At 38.6% G+C, this 24,139-nt stretch overlaps 1 protein-coding gene across 3 annotated transcripts in view; it reads right to left on the bottom strand.

The window, feature by feature from the left end:
* Nucleotides 1-11,799: 11,799 nt before the first annotated feature.
* The window catches only part of RBBP8 (RB binding protein 8, endonuclease), a 36,482-nt gene continuing 24,142 nt past the window's right edge, over nt 11,800-24,139 (bottom strand). For all 3 annotated transcript variants that reach the window (XM_057397609.1, XM_057397607.1, XM_057397608.1), the window contains exons 13-19: nt 22,730-22,827; nt 21,827-21,941; nt 20,730-20,900; nt 20,028-20,097; nt 18,924-19,020; nt 14,993-15,134; nt 11,800-12,399 (exon numbers count right to left, since the gene is read on the bottom strand). In XM_057397609.1, the coding sequence (XP_057253592.1) occupies nt 12,302-12,399; nt 14,993-15,134; nt 18,924-19,020; nt 20,028-20,097; nt 20,730-20,900; nt 21,827-21,941; nt 22,730-22,827 (791 nt within the window). In that variant the 3' untranslated portion in view covers nt 11,800-12,301. The remainder of the gene's footprint in view (nt 12,400-14,992; nt 15,135-18,923; nt 19,021-20,027; nt 20,098-20,729; nt 20,901-21,826; nt 21,942-22,729; nt 22,828-24,139) is intronic.

The raw sequence follows: 24,139 nt of genomic DNA, 5'->3' as shown, positions 1-24,139 counted from the left end.
CCACAACAGTCTAAACCTCATTTAATATCAGATTTCGGGTCACTTATTCATCCCTGCTGCTAACAGCAGAGCAGACCCTGGACATGGGGAGTCTGTTTTGATGTTCATGAAGCTTTATTTGTTGGGTGTTGCTGGATCCAGCAGCCCGAAAGGTGAGGATAGCTTGAGGCCAGGATGAGCATGAATTACCAGTAGGAACACACACAAAACCTGGACACGCCTGGACACAACAGCACAACGCAGTGTCATAGTTTAACCCCAGCTGACAACTAAGCCCTGCATAGCTGCTCACTCACTCTGCCACTGACTGGGATGGGGGAGAGAATCAGAAGGGTGAAAGTGAGGAAATTCATGGGTTGAGATAAAGACAGTTTAACAGATAGAGCAAAAGCCATGCGTGCACAATAAGGAGTTCATTTACCACTTCCCATGGTCAGGCAGGTGTTCAGCCATCTCTAGGACAGCAGTACTCCATCATATGTAATGGTTACTGGGAAGACAAGCAGCATCACTCCCAACATCCTCCCTTCCTTCTACCCCCAGTTCTGTATGCCGACCATGACACCATATGGTGTGGAATATCCCTGTGGTCAGTTGGGGTCAGCTGTCCTGGCTGTGTGTCCCACCCCCCCCCCCAACTTCTTGTGCACCCCCAGCTTGCTCAATGGTTTGGTGGTGTGTAGAGCAGAAAAGGCCTTGGCTCTGTGTAAGCACTGCTCATCAGTAATGAAAACATCCTGTATTATCAGCACTGTTTTCATGACAAATCCAAAACACAGCTCCATACAAGCTACTATGGAAAAAATTAACTACCCCAGTCAAAAGAAGCACTGGTAGAAAACAAAGCACTCACACAAGCAGCACAAACAGCTTCAGTCTTGTCCCCCTCAGTGTGTGATCGAGATGAAGGTCCATCAGTGGGAAACACCTACGGACACACCATGTGGGCAGCAGCTGCCCTCATACCTCCACACTACCCAGTAGCTGCTGGCACCTGGGGGCACACAAGGCCCTGAAGGCCCCAGCCCACTCCAGTTGCAGGCACAGACCCCCTTGAGCACATACACACACACAGAGGCTGTGGACCACTCCAGTAACCAGCCGTGGACACTTAGTCTCCCTTGCAGCTGGACCAGGGTGCTCACCTCTCCCTTTGCACAGACACATGTACATGCACAGATGGGTCATGCAGTGAACCCCAAACTCCATGTTCTCCCCCATGGTGGACCTGGCTCCTGTGGCCCTGCTAGCAGCCAACTCCCCCAGATGTCTCAATGGCAGGGGGACACACGCTCCTGGCCCGGGTGTATCTCTGCATTGGTACCTGGCTGCCCATGCACCTACCCCACTTGCCTGCCAGCAGCAGTAGCCCCTGCATTCCTACCCAGGGAAGCAGAGATGGTGTTTAATGAACAGACAGCACAGACAGCAGCAATGAGATTCAGGGCATGGCCAGGCAAACACACTGACCAGCCACTGTTGATGAGCACCGACTCATCTTATCTCTTAATTTCCCCCCACTCATTATTCCCCAAACCACTATGATCCTTTCTTGTTGCTGCTTTTGGTTCCTCGTAACATCCTATGAGTTTGTGCAATCCCAAGATGCTGTTCCCCTGTGACCCATAGCGTGCTACCTGCCCTCAGTCTGATGTGCTTGGGAGAGCCTTTCTCATTGTCTCGCTGTGATGGATGTCATCCCCAGGCCATGGGGCTGAGGCTCCTCGGGGACAGCTCCACAAGGGACTTGTGTCCCCAGGGAGGTTATTGGGGTCTCTCCATGTGTTGTCATGCCTCTGCACTACTCTGCCAGGGGGTGAGCTTTTTGTCCTATACCTTAACAACACTAGGTCTGACATACAGAAAACGTTTTGATCTCCCAAGTTACTTTGAAATCTTTGCTTAAATAAAAGCTGATATTTATACAATCATTTGATTGTAAGGGCTGGAGCTTTAGCAATGCAACAACCATGGGCTAGGCGCTGAGATCATGACCCTCAGAAGCATTGCAGCAATGAAAATGGGGAAGTGGAAAGGTCTGAAAATGCAACTGAAATACTTAAATGCACACACGTAAGTAGCAGAAGAGAAAGAGCTCAGAAGGGCTGTCAGTAGGTCAGAAAAATCCTGGAATGTCACGCGCTGAAAATTCATCAGACCTCCTTAATATAAAGTTAGGTACAGAGCACTGCTGAGCAATAAACGAGTCTCTGTTACCTCAAAGCCTTAAAAAAATGAGTCGGCTACTGAGTCGGCAGTTCAGAAATCCTCCCTGGAAAATTCTCCCTTTTGGCATCAGCCATGGCCAAGGAACATCAGGTCTTTCATGCTGTAGCCTTTTTTTACCTTTCAAAAGAATGAGAGATGTGCAGAGCAGCAGATATTCTGCTTGAGGTCTGCAGGGGCAGCAGCCACTGACATAATCACATCATTTCATTTTTCTACGCTCTGTTCCCCATATTTTTCCACTTGCATGATTTATTCTTGGTTTGTATATAGCATAAATGTATTAAAAACATGCAGTTCTCTCTGCCTGAGGGATGTAGAAATACAGAAAAAGGTGACTAAGATTTAAATATGGTAAATCAATTTGATATATTTGGTTCAATAGGCACCAGTTGTATAAGTCTCAAGGCAAGCCACCAGAGCAGGTTACCCAGATTGGTGAGTTTTGAAAGTGGATGTAGAATAGGCCAGGATCTGACAGAAGGGTCTTGGCCATCCTTATGTTAACAAGCTTCTCAAACTCTGGGGAAACAGAATACATCCACACAAAACCCCTCCGTGTGGGTTTCCCTCTGCCAGTGCCCCAACCTAGAGCCAAGCTTCTGCAATGGGATGTGAATTACCGCTCCTTGCTTTCTAATTGCTGGACTCCATCATGTTTCATAGCATATTAAGGCTTTTTCCCTTCAAAACAACATCCCTTTTTGAAACCATTTCAAGTTAATCTGAGCCAAAAGCCTGAATGCAGAGTGGTGAGAGAGATGGGAAATTGCTGTGGAAAGTACTTTACCACGAGGAGTGCAGATGATGGTCCTTGTCAGGCAAGCATCAGTTTTCTTCTTGAAATGATACATACACCTAGGCCTTGGAGCAGTTGAGCAGATTAAAGCAGGGTGCTACCTCTAGGTAGCAAATTAGGGTGGCTAAAAGAAGAAGTGATTGTTTTTAGGGGACTCCTGAGAGTATTGTGACTCTATGTTGAAGGCAGTTCCTCTAGGAGAATGACTCAGTGTTTACTCCAGCTTGTGGGTGTCTTTGCCTGGTGTAAAAAGAGTTACCACAGGTTAAGGGACATCGGGGGGAGCTCCTAGAGTAGGTCATGTCAAGCTTACGCACCCGTTTGGAATAATGACTTGTAGTCTCTTGATACTAAATGCCTTAAGTCTTAGTGTTCTTATTCTCATAGTCCTTTCCAGTTCAGTCCTAGGATAAACAGATTCTGCAGACATTTTCTTCTGAGAAAGCTTGCAAAATCCATTTTTATATATACTGAATTGGAAACAGTTTTCATCACAAAGAGAAATGTGGGTTTAAAAATATTGTTTCAGTGCTAGATCACATTTGCTTTAATGTGAACATAATGCCTTTATAAATAAACCCCTTTCTGTGAGGAGATCATATGTGCAGTAACTTTGAACAGCTGGCACAGCCTGGAGGCCACTAGTCTCCACAGCATGTCTTTTTCAAGAAGTGCTGATCACATGTAATGATTTATGAAATCTTAGTTTCCACAATGCTGTGTTAGAACTGTTTGGTCTTCTGATATCCTGACAAAATTAGCACAGAAACCTCCTTTGCTTATTCTTAGTGTGGAGAAGAGCCTTAACAAAGTCTTGCTGAGTGCAGTTCTATCAGTAAGCACCACTAACCCAAGACTCCCCCGGCTTGATGGTCTCCATTAACTAAGGGAGAAGATGGCACAGACAGGACATACATGCAATTCCTTTTTCAGGAATGCATACCTTTCAAGAGTCACGAAGAAAGTACACAGTGTTAATATTCAGAGGATGAGAAATAAAAAAGGCCTTTTGACAGCCCCCCCCCCCCCCCCCCCCCCCATTAATTCTTTCAGCACAGGCTTGGGAAGAACAGAGTCATATTTCCAATGATTTCATGTGCTTATCTATTATACACCAAAGGAGAAGTAGAAGGAAGTGTGGCTAAACCCATCCCCTTTACAACTTTGTATATTTCCTTTTTTTCCCTTGCTTAAGTGTAAAATTATTAGGACTAAACTTCAAAAGTCTCATTGGTTTGTCTGAATGATTTGTCAAGCACTTAACAATTTATTAGCAATTAAGAGAGTGCATTTGGCAGGCTGGCAAACTCAAAAGTATCCAGTTGATACCCAGCAAGTAAAACACTTTCAAAATGCAAAGAAAGAGCACAGTGATTTTGGAGAGGGTCGTCAGGATGACTTCAAGTTTCTTGCCTCTTGCCTCTTGCTTCTATTAATTTGACAGCAATGGTATACAGTAAATTGCATTAGGATAGAGTGAAATACTTCAAGAAGCTGAATATTTCAAACCCAATTCTTTTAGATATAATTTTGTGGGAAATTTTGGCTTTTTATTCCAAAGTGGAATGCTACTGCAATTTGAGATACTGTATGTTTCCATGGGCTAGAAATAGGAAATCACCTTTTTTGATTTGCAATTCTTAGTGTTTTGGTTCTAATTATGTTAATCCTTCTACTTGTGGGAAGGAGTACCTGTATTTTCTGCAAACTGGCTTAAATAAAAGAAAATTTGAATTCAAATATTTGCCTCTTCTAGGACATCTGCTCAACATTAAAAGACTATCAACTCATTATCTGATACACATTACCCAAGATAATGTTAGCTAGGTTTTTTTTAATTTTCATTTTGTGCTTCTTTTCAATTGCAGCTTAAATTCCCAAACTCTTTGAAATGGTGAGTCATTAGGAATGTAATTTCAAAGACTGTATTTAATCTCTTTATCTTTTCCCACAACTGATTTACCCAAGAGCACAAGTAAAGAGCATGTAACAGACTCCCAAAGGCCCTCAAATCATTATTTCTTTCTTATCTAGCCTTATTTTATTCTCACTTTATTTAAAACTGTCCTAAAAAGACTCATCGAGTTGGTAATTTTGACTGTGAGGGAACTGAGTGCTTTTTTAGCACCGCATGGATTTGAGCTGATGACTGGATCTGAATTTTGCCTCCTCTGCTTCTTGTTTCACATGGGTCTGATCTGCAGCACAGACTCCTGTCTGTCTCTACTGATTTTGCAATACAGGCATATAAAGGTCTTTGCTATCACTATGTTTGGGGCTTTTTTTAAAGCCTTCTCCACATGAAATTGGTGGCTAAGTAGAAAAAACATCAGGGAAGTATTAAGGTAGTGAAAAAGTATTAATTCAAAGCCGTTATTAAAGTTGGTGAACATAAAAAAACAAAGACCAAACTGATCTGTACTCTGAAGTTTAAATTCCTAGGTAAGAACATCAAGGATGTTCTACATAAGCTACTCAGAAATAATAATAAGAAAAAAAAAGGGACATCTTCTCTCCCTTTCCAAATTGCAGTTCTGGTGCAGTAGTTGAAATGTATTAATATGTGACACCACCACACAGCCGTGGTATCTTCTGAGACAACACGGGTAGAATAGAGGTAGGCATGGGACTCTTCCAACAGTTATTTCTGGGGATATTTTCTTACTTTTCTTGTATGACTATCACATGTCTGTCACCAAATTGTATTTAAAACTGTTCAGGCATTGGCTAATTCCAAGTATAGCCACTTATTAGTGTAGAAGGCATGTACTAAATGTTACTGATGTGATCTGGTAACATATTCTAGTTTGAGGATGCCTTCCCAAGAAATACATGCTTTTAGCTTAAATCAGCTTTTCTGCCTGCAATGAAAAGCTCTTCTGGCATATTGGCCTTAAGCTCCAGCTAATTTTCCAAACAAGATGTTAAACAGGAGCCTCGGGTACAAATGAGACTCTGATTAGCCTTGCTCGTGGCTGCAGCTGGAATGCAGACAAAAACCACCCAAGGACAAGATCTCTTCAAGTGTCCTCCAAGTTCCTGCTGGGCAAGGTTGTCTCCCACCATTGACAAGTGTGGGAGACAGACGTTGATGTCTTTGACAGGAAACTTCCAGTGCCTCTCTTCACAATGAATCATAGACTGGTTTGGGTTGGAAGGAACTTTAAAGGTCATCTAATTCCAACCCCCTCCCTGCCGTGGTCAGGGACACATTCCACTAGACCAGGTTGCTCCAAGCTCTGTCCATCCTGGCCTTGAGCACTGCCAGGGATGGGGCAGCCACAGCTTCTCTGGACAACCTGTGCCAGTGTCTCACCACCCTCACTGTAAAGAATTTCTTCATAATATCTAACCTAAATCTCCCCTCTTTCAGTTTAAAGCCATTCCCCCTTGTCCTGTCACTACCTGCCCATGTAAAATGTCCCTCTCCAGATTTTCTGTAGCCCCCCTTTATGCACTGGAAGCTGGTCTAAGGTTTCCCTGCAGCCTTTTCTCCAGCTCTCTCAGCCTGTCTCCATAGCAGAGGTGCTTCAGCTCTATGATCATCTTTATGGTTCTCCTCTGAACTCACTAAAACAGCTCCATGCCCCTCTTGTGTTGGGGCCCCAAAACAAGGGGTGAGGGGGTCTCACCAGAGCAGAGTAGATAGGGAGAATCACCTCCCTTGACCTGCTGGCCATGCTCCTTTTGATGCAGCCCAGCACATGGCTGGTTTCTGGGCTGTGAGCACACACTGCCAGGTCATTTGAGCTTTTGTTAACCAACACCCCAAACTCTTCTCCTCTCGCAGTCCAGTCTCTGCCCAGCCTGTATAATGCAGGAACATGCTGCAGAAACTCCTCCCAGCCACCTGGAAGTCCATGTGGCTCTGCTGCGATGACACTTGTACCTCAAGTGCTGTGCCCAGGATGCCTAATGTCTAGCCACATGTGTCTCCTAGAAGTATTCTAAAGAGAAGCAGATTTAAAAGTGTGGGAAATAGAAGACAATTGTTTCCCAGGAAAAATATCATATTAATATGACCATCAAGGGGAGAAGAAATTTATCTACGTTTGCAGCATTCATAATTTCAAACTGCATTGTGTATCTTCGTATAAGACACAGCCACCCAACCTGTACTGAGCCATCACTTTGTAATCTGTAAAATAATTCACAGAAGACAACACTGTTTATGTCCTCTGCAGCACGTAATTTTAACATGTGCTGACACACAGGAACACAAATTATCCTCCCAGACTGCACCCAAAGCACAGATTAAGGAATTAAGAGGAATTCTGAGGAAAAACTTTACATTTCAGTTTTTATCCATGCTCTACGTGGACGTGAAGCAAGACTGGTCCATCTTCCATTGAGCCAAACTTTGGGCTTATTTTTGCACTGCCTTGCTCCCTCCCTTGGTAGTTAGTTGTTCATACTTGCACAGAGAATGCTCCTGGAAATTTTATGCTCACTCTGTGCAGGAACAAAGACTGAACCTGTTCAGAAAGGTTCAGAGCAGTCTTTCTGCACTAAGACACTTAAAAAGAAAGGTATCATCAGTTCATTGTTCAAAATGCTTTATGAGTGATTTATTTGAACACGGCAAAGCCCTTTTTTTTGAGGATCAGGGCGGACAAGGCCAGGCTGATTTTAATGTTGATTATTTCTAAGAAGAGTCCACTGATACCCTGTGACCTATCAACAATGAACACCTCACTGCCTCTTCCCCTCCCTCTTCTTCCTCTTCTCTCTTCCCCTCCCTCCTCTTCTTCCTCTGCTCTTTTGCCCCCTGTAATTTTGTTCTCTTGTATTGTTTATTTTTGACAGGAGTTTCCATTAATCAGTAGACAGACACTGTTTCCCTCCCTGTTTTCAGCAGGGACAAGCTATTCATCCTTTCTGCGTGAGAAAGGCAAAGTTCAAAAGCACAACTAATTAGAAGCAGCTAATGACCAAGTCGGACTTGCAGGCGGTGCAGGAAACACAGCTTGCCTGTGGACATTTTATCAGCAATCTGTCTGACTTCTGGGCTCCAAGCAGCCCAAGAAACGGTTTATGATCAAAGGTTTCCTTCTCAAGCGGGGAACATTTTGCAGACTGGACAGATAGTGCTCTAGATGTGCTAAAGCCATCAACTTGCCATCTTTATGGTTTTGGGAATAACATTAAGCCGCTGACTTGAAGGCTTTTCAATCATTGGGCCCATGCCAGTGTCTGAACATCACAAACTTGAATACATGCTAAGAAGCACTAGGAACACAGGAGGCCACAAGAAGCTCTGCTGGAACCCCTGAGTGTTACCTTGGATACAAGTTAAGATATACTGGCTTTCAGAAACCACTTTAACTCATTCCAACAGGGGTAATTTCTGATGATGTAAAATAGATGAGGGTTTAGATATTACTGTCTCTTTATAGACTGCTACTACGCAAACATCAAGTCCTCAAGTTCTGCCATTCCATGGCTAATAGAGTATCGCTAGATATCTACATATCTGTTAAAAAAGATGCACAAATCCCAGCAGCAATGATGCTAAGTTTTCCCTTATCTCATAAAATGAAAAGAGGCAGCATGAATCCAAAGACACCATCAGAGACAAGGAAGGGAAACCAGAAGACAGTTGTGGCTATCTTGTCAGGAGTGCCTGGTGGTTGTGTTGTGACCCAACAGGCACTGCTATTCACATGCACAGACCCCTATGTGGACACTCATACCTGAATACACTTGAAGAGATTTCTACCCCCTCTCAGTTTATGAGTGTTGGCTTTATGTAAGAAAACATATGAACACCTGGATTATAAACACTGGTTTTAGTCAATTGTCCCAATAACCTCCAAAGACACCAGCCTGCTCCAGCTTATGGCTTATATCCAAAATTCTTTCTCCTTCACTGTTTACAGATGTGTAAAAAAACAGCTCATCAAAGAAGACAGTCCACTCCTCCCACAGCACAGCTGACTGTGATCACAGCACACTGCCATGCCATAAAGCAAGCAAAGATGGCTAATGCTAATTATGAATGTAACAGTCTTTATTTATTTAGCAGACTTTCCTTGCTGGGTGTGACTGGCTCCCTTTTTCCTTCCATTTCCTTTGGATAAAAGTACACGATAATGCAAGATGGGGGCTTGGAACTAGATGGTCTTAAGGTCCTTTCCAACCGTAACCAGTCTATGATTCTATGACTTTGCTAAAAAATATAGGTAAGCTGCGTAGAAATCTTTAACTGAATTTCTAAAATGTACACATTTCACTCATCTTTTTTGGTACACAAAAATTGCTCAGACTTCTGGGATTGTTTTAGGGATTTCTCTTGCTTTTTGAAGGGAAATCAGTCGGGTTTTATTTTTGTTTCTAGATTTTAAAACACTGATTTCTTGTCAAGATGGAAGTCTAGTTCTCAATAGCGCAGCATTTTTTCTGGCATTAGAACAGGTAAGCAGGGCATCTAAAATTTTCACAGCAACTGAAGCCTTAAAAATTGGTGAAATAAAGAGGAAAGAGTAGTTCTTACATTTCTGTAAGCACAAAGCAGTTCCTTACTGTCCTCTAGTGGAGTAGTAATATCCTCACAGACACTAACTGGTTGTAACTAAACCTGTTTCCCTTTAGTGAGCAGCCCTTCCTCTTTACTGCTTCCACACTTGATAACCTATCTTACTTTCTGATTTGTGAATTCTCCCCTTCTCTTCTATATCCCGGGTCCACTTTAACAGTGAATAATTTAACCATTCGCCTTTGCCCTCTATCCTTCCTCAAAACACAAATAGGCTGAATGTAAAGGGGTCCTATGAGAACTCCACTGTAATTTCCTTCCGCTGTGGTGATTTATGTACTTTTAAATGGGTATAATACAGGAGAGAACTTCTTTCATACCATGACAGGCCGGTTCTACTATGAGGTGTCAGGTGAACCATGGTGTGACATCTTCAAAGAGCCTAAAAGACTGTATCAGAGTGACTTGCCTTTAAAAAAGCAATGATTTTTCACATATTTATCCACAGCCCTGAACACTGCGTTATACTCTTACCAATTATCCCACTGTTTCAAATACTCCATTAAAGCTCATCAGGATGCAGACCCACTGCACTCCGCTCCTTGGAGTCTTTTTTTTTCTGAAGTCTGCTGGCACAATTGCCAGTTTATACTCCTTGACCATGAAAGCTGCTCTAAGTGACAAGTTCCAACCTACAGCGAGGGGGGTAGTTAGCAGTTTCTTCTCTCACTTTCAGTGCTGTGGGAATGTGCTCCATTCCTGGCAGCTCACTGCCACCCATTTCATTGACCTTTCCTGCCATTTCAGTTTACAACAGCTCTGCTCACCAACCCACCCTGTAAAGAAAGGTTCTTGGGCATCACAATGAATGGAAGTGCAAAAATCCAAGCTTTTCTTGTCACTTTACCTTTAAATATTCCCATCACACTTTAATAGCTTGTCTCTATCAACGTACTGTGAAGCTTGCTCTTTCTGACAGTTCTTAAAAGTAGGATTTCTAATCGATTTTTTAAAGAAACTTTTTCATGTACTTAATAACAAATTTTACATTTGATGGGTTACAAAATGCCTCCACTTCCCTTTTTCTGGACTTAACTTCTTTGTAAATGTTCTCCCTAGCTAAAAGCAGCCTCCTACCTTACTTTCTTTAGCAAAAGCTTATTTTTGTTTTTTTCTTTTTTGGATAAATATTTATTCAGAGCATGTAATGGTTGCCTTGAAACAAATTTCAAGATATCTGCAAGAATTCCACCTTTCTGGCAGCACCTATTAATTTTCTTTAAAGTTTTCTCATTTTCAGGAAACCAGACTTACCTTGGCATGGATTCTTTGACTACCTGCTCACTAAAGATTTTAATGTTATTTAGCTTTATGCCTTTGCCATTGCTTTGGATATATCTCTTTGAAAGGCTAAAGCCAATCAATCACGTAAGCAGGTAGGATGGGAGCAGTGCCTAGTGATACCCCACCTCCTGTTTTTCTGCAAGGCCTGTGATTCCAATCCAAGAGGATTTTGTGTTACTTGGTGTTAAATTAATCACCTTTTCTTTTTTTAAGCTTTCTTTTTAGGTATATGCCATAACCTCTCCTCCAGCAGGACCTACCGCAACTCTTGTACAACTATACCTGGAATTAAATGGTCCAATCCACCAAGTTTTTAAATATAAAGTTTTCTTATACATACACATATATATGAAATAAAAGAACAGAAAGTACAGATACTTCTGGGGGAAAAAAATATATATATAGAAGTATCTATACTTTCTGTTCTTTTAGTTTTAAGGCATTTAAATAGTTGCTTGGTTTATGACCTCGTTTTAGAGAGAACTCACAGTTTGAGCCTAACTCTGATTGTATGCTGCTTGAATATTTGATTCTATTCTATAATGCTACTTTATTCCTAAGTATCTTTCTGTAGCTTGCCTAACTATGAGAAAACATTACCCTGCCTCTGTGATATGTATGCTCTTACTCTCCAAATTCAAGTATGAAATTATAGTGCCTGCTATAAAAGATTTATTTACAATATCCCTGGAGAATCCTTCGTGACCTAGAGGACAGCAATGCTCGTCACCTAGGAGAACTCAGTGTCATCCAAATTTATAAATAACAATGCTTATCTCTTCAACAATAAGTGAGACATAGAGAAGAAGATCCAAATTCAAGACAAAAACAAAAATATCCTGGATATTCTAATTTAAACTCTGAGGAAAATGTGGTGCTATATATTTAACACAAAATATAAGACAGACACTTAGACCATGGTTTTCATACCTCCAAAACATTAACAGTAGATACATTTCATATTTAATAGAGCTTTATTACAAGTTGATATAACCATTATTGCCAAAAGAGAAAGGCTAAATTAAAAAATCCAGTGCAAAATAAAAGCACCCTACAAAAATACATTTCTGTTTCCACTGACAAACATTTAGACCTTGCAAAAACAACTGATTTCAGTGACTTCAAAGCAGTTACTCACTGACATAAAGCTTAGACAGGAACTTCTGGAATTTTAGCTGTTGACTTAAAAAAGGAAAATAAAAAAAGGGAGACTCATTGTCTGACAGGTGCAAAAATTGATACAAAATGTATTAGTACAATATGAAACAAACATACGTTAAATAGTTTTGTTTCCTGGTACATCAGATTTTCAAATGAATTTTATAAAATTTACATATTTAATGAAACTATTTATCATTGTGGAAAATACAGTTCTTTATTTCAAGTTTATATTAACTATAAATATCTAAGGGCAGCAAGGATACTCTTCAAGTTGGTGTGCCTTACTTCCCCATCCTTTATGTCTTCTGCTCTTTGCCTTTTGGAGAAAACATCACGGCATAAGGCTGCCGCCTTTTTGGACGTTGACAGGGAGCAAGATCCTCTTTAATGTATCCTTAAAAGAGTAAGGATAAATGTGAGATAAGATATGTAACATAAGGAAACATGCATAACTTTAGTTTCATTTTTTGTTTACCCTGAAAAAATAAATTGTGATTTTTTTTTCCTTTGTGGCAACTGATTCTCACTTGAAAAAAGATAGAGATCTCTTGAAAAAGGTAGAGATCCCAGGGTGCAATATCATTAATGAAAACACTCATCTGCTTTCTAGTAGATGACTGCATAGTAATGCAATACAGACAGATAATACTGAAAAGTGGACATTGTTCATCTATAAATGGAATTGTTCATCTATTGAAAACAAAATTGCATTCTTCATTGTTTTTTCTACAGAAGATCTTACATAAAAGTAAGAAAGTACTTGAGTACTGCAAATTCAGTTGACTAATAAAGTTACTTTTTAAAACGTATTTCCTAATCATACAGAGGAAACTGCAGGCACAGGTACTTTGTGGGTCTAAATAGTACATTCCTCTGTTTTGAGGTAATTTATTAAAAACTTGTCCATCTGGAGAAATCCAAACATAAACCTACAGATCAAACACCCCTTGAAAGCTTTCTGATAAGAAAAGTGCATAGAAAATTCCTGTCATGTGCTCAATTCAGCTAATACTGATAGTAAGCAGACATTTTATGCAAATCAGTTACAGCACCTGGCTTTTGTCAGACCCTTACTGTTTATCAGCACTAATATCCGCTGAAGTGAGAGTAATAGATTCCTACTTCATAGTTAAAAAACACTGTCCACGCAACTCAGTTATTTAAAGAAAACACCAAACTACAGTTGGCTCAAGATACCAATAAGAAGTAGAACATACATCCTTTGTACCCCGCTACTCTGGAGTGACAGTTGCAACTGTTCATCATGGGAACTCTGGCATTTTGATGTTCTTGTTGCACTCCTGTATAATACAGCTTTTTTACTAAGCAAGGCTTGAGCTAAAGTCTATGTCTGATAGTCCATTGAGGACCATTAACAACTGAACAGCTCTTACTCTAGCAGACTGAACAGCTCTTACTCTAGCAGACAAGGACATACTCAGGAAGCTCATTGTCATGAGGTTGCAAGCAGATTCCAAATGGGTAGTAACAAAGAATCTCCCTAACAGTCTATCTCAATCACATAAAGTTATAAATAGACATGTCTACTTTAGATCAGATTTCTCAACGACTGGAACAGGTAAGAGGCAACCACGTTAGAAAAGGAAGCACCATGATTTGTTCATCTTTAAAGATAATGATCAAGAATCAAAGGTGATTCTGGAGTGGTGAGAACTCTCTTTATTTCTTAGGGTAAAGGAGGAAAGGATTAGCCTCAGCCAAGCCACATGTAACTGGATACACAAAAGAGGAAAGAGACTAGTCACAAAGGAACAATGATTTGGCATTCCTGAGTGCTGTCTAGCTGCACTGAGGGATTTACTTTTCCTTATGTGATACCAAAGGCAAATTGCTGGAAAATCAAGAACCATCCTCCTGAAGTCTAACCATGCCAAAGAAGCTTAATGGCTTGCAAATTCTGTGACTAGCTTAACCTTTTGCAGTGGATCGGAGAACTCGAAAGGAGCTTCAATAGCAAATGTGACATTTGTCCCCCACAATAAACGGGGAAAGGGAGAGGCTTAAAGTTCTAAACGTACACATATTTCTTGGAAATACAGCTTCAAATTCAAATGAACTTGACTCAATATATCTTGATTACGGAGTATGATTTGCACTATAAAAGTTATGCAAGCCCCTAAAAATCAAGGCTCCCTCTTCTGAAAGATACTGCAGCACTATCACACAAGAACACATAAACATCTTTGACTACGTTATCCAGTGCCTGCCCTGAAACTGTTATGGGAACTGATAAAAATACATGAAGATTAGTGCTTCACAGCTAATAACACACGCAAAGATATAAGTTACTCAAAGAGAGTTCATGTAGGCTCCTTATCCTTACCTCAGAGACTCACTACTTCTGAAGAAATGCACATATAGTACACTACAAACTCACTATGTCTGAACATCATGAGTAAAAATTCATTTTATATCAAGCTCTAGGATTTAGAAGACTTATTTAGGAAAGAACCATCTTTTGTGTGAAGAGAAGCCAACAAACAAAACAAAACCCCAAACTCCACAGTTTTACAGTGTTGCTAACAAGCAGGGTATATGTATTAAGACCTATTTAATCACACCTTATCTTCAACGTTTCCATTATCATATCCAAAGATACAAAGGACATCAACAGTGCTGCCTGTCCCTCCTCAGTGAGCACAACCTTTTAGCTTTTGCCTCTGAAATTGATGACCCAATTCTTCCTTTGGTTCAAAGACATGTAGGATTCTAATTAAATTCTATGAAAATCCCAATTATTTCTGCCTTCTCTATCTAGGCTCTAAGAAAGTTCCCTTATATGCCCTTCTTAGTAGTACAGGAGCTACTAGAAAGACAAGACAGCAATTATTCAAAATAGAAAAGACTGAAAGGAGAGAGGAAAGAAAGGCTGCTTTATGAACTAGAGATAGTATCAGGAAGCTATTTTAGGGAAAAAACGAAAAATCAGCTTTTAAAAGTGCTTTGTACGCCTTTTCTGCACAAACCTCTTTCCACACAAGTTTGGGTGGAAGGAAATCCAACTTCCCAGAAATTTTCAGGAGTATTTGGAGGAATGTAGCGAAATCTGTGTCTTGAACAGGAAGCAAGTTTTTTTGCTCTCTCTTCTTCTGGAATGTCTGCATAATACTGAAGGTTAGGAAAAAAAAAAAATTCAAGTTAACAAATTTACACGTATAGGGCAACTACTTTACACAATGACATTGTCAATCACTGTTCATTAACACAGTTATCTAAAAATAATGGAGAGGCAAGCCAGAAGTAGAGATTTATTATCTGAATGACAAGCACCTGGCCATTATCCTAAAAGCTTACTGAATTTACAGATAAAATATAACCTTATGGTGGCAAATTTGTTAGTTTTATATCTTTTAACATACCATAGGTACAAGACTTAGGCATGTGCACAATTACTTATGTCAACAGTTCTACTGACTGCTTTTACAAAGCTAAGTAGCACAGGTGTTGAAATAGAGAGAATTTTCTAATAAATTACATTTCAGTTCCCATTTGCAAATTACATAAAAAGGTGAGAAAACACACTACAAAAATCCATGCTGCAGAATTATTTCCTGTGTCTAAATTTACAGAAGTAGCAGCAAATTACATCAAAATGCTTCCAACTTAATTATCTTCAAACAAGGGGTAAATAAAGAGCTAGTTTGACTGGCTGACTGATACTGGGACTCCAGAAACTCTCTGCCAGCTGGGCATTCTCTAGAGCATATAGTATATCTGCTACTTTTTCATCCCTGTCATCTGTACTGGAAACTGCAATGAGAAAAGTATATACACTCTCCAAACTTTTTTCTGTGTGTTCCCATGAGTAGAAACATAGAAAGATATGTTGTTTTTCTTCAGGCAGTTTTCTACTGTTTTAGTTTGTGATTCTAGCTACCATCTCCTAAAAATAGCAATCTGGCACTTTGATATCAAAGTGCCAAAATGCTTTCAAAGCAAACACGCTGTTTGATTGAAGTGGTAAGACAACAGTCACAGTCTGGATTGCACAAGGGACCTGACCCTCATAAAATTAATAAAATGATTCCACTGAAATGATAGTGTCACAATTCAAAAAGGTAAACTAAAGTTTAAAACCTCATTCAATCAGTTGGAAAGTGATCGAGACAAGGGAAATCAGGAAAGGAACAGAATACCTCTGTCAATAGAGACTACTTCCTGTCACCATCTACTGGCAGGATTCTGGAAAACCTGCTACTTGGAAAACTACACTAATAAATCCCTTTTTTTCCTTATTAGATGACAAAGTATAAAATAGGCATAAAAATACTCCTCCAGAAAATCATGAGATAATTATATTGATGACTCTATAAAAAAGAGTAATCACAGCCCTGAAAATGAGTGACAAAACTGCACGTACTAGTAAAAGTAGACTTGTTCCACTTCATGATTCAGTAGTCTGTAAGAACTGCAACTCTACCTGAAACAGAGGTACATTTTCTCCCCAGTCTCAAATCAATTCAGATTTCTTGCCATTATACAAAGTGTGAGACCTGAACATATTCTTTTCTCAAAGACCTTATTAGTAAGGAATCTGACCTAGTAACATGTGGGTCTCCTGGTCAAGAACAGAGATTCATGTTGTTAGCAGGTTGCACCCAAAATTTCAGATAACTGGTCTGTCTGCTATAAGATCCTGGTATGCAGGATAAACTGCCAGTTCTTCAGTGCAAAAGCATTATTTACAGAACCCTGCAATTTGCAGTCTCAGAGAGCCCTTAAAAGGTCCCTCTCATTAGTTTAGCACAAAGTTACTTACAATTTTTGCAACTTAAGTGTATGTAAAACATCTGTCCAATTCTCCCACTTATCTAAAGCATAGCTAGACTTAATAACCACACTAACAAATGTTACTTTTACAAGCTACTAGTAATTTGTACATACAATCTTTCTCTGATTACATTGCAAAATCACAACAAACCAAAACAAGACCTCTTATCAAATGTTCTACACTGTAAAGTGAACGAGATGCTTCTACAAAGTTTTACGATAAGGACTTAAAAAGGCCTTTGATAACAGTTTGTTATGGCACGTGCAGAAGTTAAATCTCACACATCATCTCAGAATGACAGGTAACTCTTCCCACTCATACTGGTTGCAGCACATGGCCAGAAACAATTTACTGATTTCTATCCACTCTGTAAATATTTCTTCAGACTTGAGACTTTTCAAACCCTTATGACTAATAAGTAAGCCAAGACTTTTTTAAAAAGCATCATTTATCCTCTCATACTCCCTTCTTCCACAGGCATTTCATTCAAAGCTAGTTTTATTATGGTGCAGTGACACAGCCAAACATTCCACACATTCCAAGACATTAATCTTGAATGGCATAGACTTGAAAAAATAACCAAACCAAAACCAACAACAAACCCAAAAGTTTAATGTAGAAACCTAATATTGTAAACTTGGAGCTGTAAATGTTTCTAAAACACCATAGTTACCACTCTAGCTTGCCAGACAGAAACAAGAACTGGATTTGCTGGGATGAGAAGATATCAGCAGCTTACAGAGACAGCAAGTTAAAACACATAGCGCATGGCTCTAGGCAAAGAAATAGACTGAAGGTTTGGTGTTTTTTCTGGTTTTGTTTGTTTTTTTTCATCCCCCAAAATCTTATTTTTTTTCAAAGTCTTTGAATCAAATGTATTTTTGAAAATGGTATTTATAGTTGACTGTAAAACTTAATTATTTGTATTTAAGAAGTTTTACTAAAGCTACTTTTCAGGAAGAAGTCTTTGTTAAAAATATACTCTAAAAAATTTCTTTAGCTAAGTAGATGCAACTTTTCTATAAAGTGAATAGCAGGAGAATCTATGAAACATGTTGCTTCTATATGGGTGTGGAAATTAAAGCGAAGGGATTCCAGAGAATCCATCATTCTGTCCTTTATCCACACTTCTGGCCAGTCATGATGTATTAGGTCATTGCCTAATTAACTCCAGCCTGAAAGCCTATCACTGACCAAATGAAATATGTCCTTATTACACATGTAATTACTTCAATATTTTACCTCTGTATCAAGTATCTGAAAGCAGTTTAGTAATTTGAAAGGGAGGAAAAACTAACATTAAACCTAACATTTGGTAAATTTTAACCTGCTAATGTAAGTATTTTTGCATGCATTTGCACATATATTTGCATACATCGGCATCTATGCTGGTACAATAATCTGAAAATGCAGACACCCCAGAAACCAAGTTAAATAAGAAACCCCAACCAAACAACAAACAAATCAAGATATACCTATATACACACAAGTAGAACAGGACAGAAAACTTATTTATTCCAGTACCTGCAAATTTCAGTAGAGCTTCTTTTAGAAGCTTGTAATCATTCTTTAAAATTGCTTGAACTAGTGATGAAAAAGCATTACTGAAGTAGAAGGAGAACAGCAAAACAAGTAAAAGAAGGCAAGTAAAAGTAAAAAAAATAAGCAGAATAGCAAAGGAAAGGTTGCTTAAAATAAAAAAAATGCTGTGAAATTATCAGTATAACCTAGGACAGGGAGAAGGAAGCAAGTAATCTGCAGCCAAAAATTGGTGTTTCCTGTAAGAGTCACTCTGCTTGTACAGCTCCTATGCCAACCTCCATTATACATCCCATATCTGTTTGATGGCTTACTGGAATCTTACTGTAACTATAACGTGAGATATTTCTATCATACTGATACATGTGCACACACACACAGAGAAAGACTAAGTTATATGCAGTTACTACAGGTAAAAAACAAACCAATTCACTCAAAACTTGGTAAAACAACTTTGGTAAACACTTCTCTTCTACTGTAAGTACTGATGATAATGCAACCAACTTCATAATTTCAACAGCACTTTAACACTTAGATATTAGCAGAGTTAGGATAATGGAAGAATGACCAGATTTTAAAATACTAACCATTTCACATTCCTTACAAGTATGGCCTGGCAATTTTCTTCTTTCTTCTTTTTTTCGAATAACCTCAATATGAGGAAAATCTAACACAGTATTCTTTCTGAAAAACAAAAATGTTTTCACATGATAGTACATTTATTTCTTCTACATGTCTGGAAATTTCCAGTCTTTAGAACACAATGAAGATACCAGATTCTCAGGAAAAAAAAAAAAAAAAAAAAAAAAAAAAAAAATCAAGAAAAAGCCTGCAAAACCTAATCGTACTGCATTTCATAGCTGAATAGGACTATTTTTGTAACTAAAACAGTTACAGGATTGTGTAAATGTAACATGATCTTTTCATAAGCAGATAAGTACATCTCATTATTATGTATTTTTGTAGTATGAAAATAATTAGTAATTTTGATTTCAAAATTACTTAAATACACATCTTCTGTAGCATAATTATTTTGTTCAGACACAGTTGTGCTTGCACTGATTTCGGCAAGAGGAATTTATTTGGATTCAAAAGAACAAATTCTGAAAAGAGTCTTGTCTGCTCACAAAACACTAAACAAGTTTTCCTCAATGAAGAATACATATGCTGGGGTAAAAAAACCCCAAACATAACAAATATTTAACCAAAGGGCCTGGTATCATTATGAAATGAAGATTCAGACTACCAGACTACAGAAATGCAATAGAGGAAACACTAAGAGGTACAGTTGTTAAACATTAGTCATTTATTGCCTAGAGGAAGAGGCAAAAATGCCAGAGAAGGAAAGGTTTTTATTTGTACAAGCAACCCATAAGCTCTTTCCTCATAAATTCATGCATGACAACATGCCTATAAGAAACATTACAAAATATTGCATTGAATAAAATTATAAAAAGCAGAAGAGAAAATCCCTTCTCTTCAGCAGATGTAATAGGCGTCTCTATGTGCTTATTTCTTCCCCTAGTGCAGCTTTTATGTAAGGCTTTTATCTAATTCAGTAAATCTTTTACCTGTGTACCTTCAGCTGCTAATACGTTACGCACAAACATGTTTATTTTATGGAAGAACAAGTTTGCTTTAGGGAGGATATAAAGAGCCTCAAAATGTCTATACAGAACAAACTAAATTACCTTTCATCACTTTTGAAATATGGCTCCACAAAAGCTTTCTGCTTGGCTTTATCTTGTTTATCCTCATGTTCTGTAAATATACATGCAAACCAGAAACTTACATGTCATATAGGTCAGCAGACTGCCTGGAAAAACATCTGTTCTATTAGCTAGCTATTAAGAAATAAAAAAATGCCATGTACATTCAGTCAGATAAAACAGATTCAAACAGATAATAAAAATATAAAATTGATTGAACCAGTGATGAAAAAGCATTACTGAAGTAGAAGCAAAACAGCAAGACAAGTAAAAGAAGGAAAGTAAAAGTAAAAAAGATAAGGAGAATGGAAAAGGAAAGGTTGCTTAAAATAAAAATTGCCATGAAATCATCAGTAGAACCTAGGACAGGAAGAAGAAAGGGAGCAAGTAATCTGCAGCCAAAAACTGGTGTTTCCTGTAAGTCACTCAGCTGTACAGCTTCCATGCCAACTTCCGTTATACATCCCATATTTGTTTGATGGCTATATAAATAAACTACCAAAGTAATTTTCAAATTGTTTGATATTATGTCCTTACAATAACTAAATTTCCCCATGAACTTATAAGGAAAAAAATGAAGCAATAGTTTATTTGGCATATTTGTTCGTAGAGAACAGAGCATGATTTCAAATCAACTTTTCTAGTTTAAACAGGCAAATAAAGACAAATCAAATTATATCCCACTCTTTAGTTTCTTGCTTGCTGCTGTTCCTCCCTCATCCTGCTCTTCATCACAAAGAGTTTCTTTTTCATTACATGCAGAAGGACTGTCTTCTGGTAGGCAGGATTCATATTCTTCATGGGTTGTCTGATCAAACATCTCTGTTAAGGTATCATTAATTTTTTTTTCTTCTCCTATTATAAAAAGCATAATGAACACCCAAATCAATCTCTCAACAATTTAAACCAAGAAAGTACATTTTCATTGAAAGTGTATCAAAACCCCTAACATTTACTCCCTGCTCTAGTACTGATTAACTCAACATCAGCTTTACATTTATTCTTTCTGCAACTTTCAAACGTGGCCAATGCTCATTTTTTTTCATAAAGATACTTTGTTCCCGTTTCTAAAATTTGATTAATTGCTAAATCACTTCTATGTACCTTTAATCTTAACACTGGATACATAAAATTTTTGTTCTTGTAATTATGGAATTGTCCAGGCAGAAGGAAATACTTTCTGTGCATAGGAGATAAAACTATGGGTAAGTGATCAAGTTGCAACAGCTTAAAAAACAAGCACACATCATTAAAAGTCACTGTTCTGCAACAATGATTCACCACATATATTAAATGTGATATAAACACATTTGGATTATTTTAAATATACCACTTCTACTTATATCTCATTTAAAAATGAAATTTAAAAAAGACTTTCCCGTAGAAAGTCTAGTATGTTTACACAGCAAACTTTCAAAGCTGTCTGTTGTAAGAGTTGATAGTTGCAGGCAAGATCAGATTAAATGGTTAAGTATTTAACTCTTCAGACACTGTAAAAGCACAGCTACTGGCTCTACGTCAGCACAAATCCTACCATTTTCTTAATCCAAGTTTAAAAAGCCACAACAGCCACCACTGATTCTACTAGAAAACAAGACTGCATTTGGAGGCTACAAAAATTCATCAGTGCTTTTGTACTGCAAATTATTTTCTATCTATTCATACAGAGGAAAGAGTGGCCTTTACTCTTTCCTCCTCCTGCAAAGAAAAAGGCAAATCAAAGGGCAGGCAGCTGTGGGGGGGGAGGGAGGGGACAAAAAAAGAAAAAAAAAAAGCCTTACTTGGACTGCTTTCTTGGTTTTGCTCTTGATTTTGAATTTTTAATAGCACACTTTCATTAACATATGTATAATCCATATCAACAACTTCCCCTTCGACTCTTGACTGAGAGCCACCCTAAGTAAAAAAAGCAAACACCACAATTGCACGCAGAAGCAACTGGTATAATCAGTGCCATTGATGTATATCTGAAACACTTTCACAATGGTTACTGGCATCTTTTTAGACACTTTGTCTTCTTTCTTTCTGCAGTACTGTCTGCACGATAAAGACGTAAAATCTAGGTAAGAGAATAATATGTTTTGAAAATCAAATGTGACACACTTATCTGGTGGATTATACTACTTGATGGGCAATAAATGCCTTAAAAGTTTTTATGTTAAATTCTACAAAAAGTAACAATGTAATATACAGAAATGAAAACCTGCTCAAATTAATAGATTTTATGATAGCCTTTAAGTGAGACAAAACAAAGATTTCAGGAAAATACTCAGGAATCCTAATAACCAACCTGCACCCAACTCAAAGAAAGACAACAGTCATCATCTGCATATTTTCTATTACTTAACATAAAGACAGCATTTTCAGAGGAAAAACTATGAGGTTGGTCTTTTTTTTTTTTGTCTTAAAAAAAAAAAACCAAACCACCCTAAATACATCAGTTTCATACTAAATAGCCACCTGGATGACTTTATCAAATACAACTGGACAATGGAAATGCTTTAGGACACCTGTAGTATACTATACATAAACAAACATTTTAGGACTGCAAACATATCAAAGAAGCTGAATTTAGATTTTTTGTTAGAAAGTGGTTTTGGTCTGCCCAGAATAAAGTTCATGATACTGCTTTTGTAGGTTTTTTTCAAAATCATAGAACATGCATCCATGTTATCCAAGTTTACCTCTGTATCAATCACAGTGATGTCCATTTTGTATTGTGAAAGGTCAGCTCCTGGGTCTATGCTCCACTGGAGGTTTTCTAAAGGTTTTTCCTTCAGGTCTGGATGCAGAGAATATGAGAAAAAAAGACAAATAATTGGAAGTAAATTCTGCCAACAGCATCCTGTAGTGTGCAAATTATAAGGCAGCTTTCTGTATATCAAAAAAAGCATATTAATTCATCTTTGGATTTAGGGATTGATTTTTCTTAAAAATAAACATGCTTATTTGGTGTAAGTCAAACTTTGTCTTGTAGACAAACTTTGTCTAAACAAAGTTTGTAAGTCAAACTTTGTCTAAAACTTAAGTTTTTTGTTACATTCAGGGAGCATGCCACTCCTTTGTGTTTGCATGAGGTACGTAATACAAAATACTCTGGCAGGTAAAATCTCTGTTCCTGTAAATCAGGCAGTATTAATGCCAGGCAGAAGAAATTCATACAATAGTTTAGGTCAGAAAAGTCGTAGAGTCACATGGCCTCCCCTGAGCTTCCTTTTTTCCAGGCTAAACAACTGCATTTCCCTCTGTCGCTCCTCCCAAGATTTGTTCTCTAGATACTTCACCACCTTTATCACCCTTCTTTAGATACAATACAGCATCTCAGTGTCTTTCTTGTAGCAAGGGGCCCAAAACTAAACACAGTATTCGAGATGTAGTCCCACCAGTGCCAAGGGCAGGAGGATGATCACTTCCCTAGCCCTGGCGGCCACACTATTACTGACACACACCAGGATGCTGTTGGCCTTCTTGGCATACCAGGGCATACTGTTGGCTCACATTCAGCTGACTGTTGACCAACACCCCAGGGCCTGATCCACCAGGCAGCTTTGCCCTTCAGGGGCACTCAACTACCTCCCAGGGGACTCAACCAGACTTCTGAACAGGCCCAAGTCTGCCCTCTGGAAGTCCAAGGTAGCAGTTTTGCTGAACCCCCTCCTTACTCCTCTGAGAATTGAAAACTATCATTTCATGATTGCTATGCCCAAGGCAGCCTCCAACCATCACATCACCCACAAGCCCTTTTCTACTGGCAAACAATAGGTCCAGCAGAGCACCTTCCCTAGTTGGCTCACTATAGACATTAGACTGGTAAGAATACAAAAGCCAGGTCTTCGAAGACAAATGAGTACAAAAGCGTCTGATCATTGTTCCAGAGATGGCTCTTATTTTATCTGTGAAGTAGAGGCTTAGATTCCAAGCTACCTGGCCACAGCAACTACTGACAGATATGTTTTTTACATTCATAATGCAAGTATTTCTAATTAAAGTAGGCAGTGTAACAGCTCAGCTAAAGAGTACAGAAGCAGTGATTCTACAATCCGAGTTAAAAAAATGAGTTTTCAGACGGACTACTTAATAGGAAAGAAGACACA

This window comes from Pezoporus wallicus, unplaced genomic scaffold, assembly GCF_028554395.1.
Source record: "Pezoporus wallicus isolate ANWC-B61680 ecotype Strahan unplaced genomic scaffold, APGP_CSIRO_Pwel_v1 contig_227, whole genome shotgun sequence".
In the NCBI taxonomy this organism is placed as follows: Eukaryota; Metazoa; Chordata; class Aves; order Psittaciformes; family Psittacidae; genus Pezoporus; species Pezoporus wallicus.
This window is presented reverse-complemented; position numbering and strand designations above follow the sequence as displayed.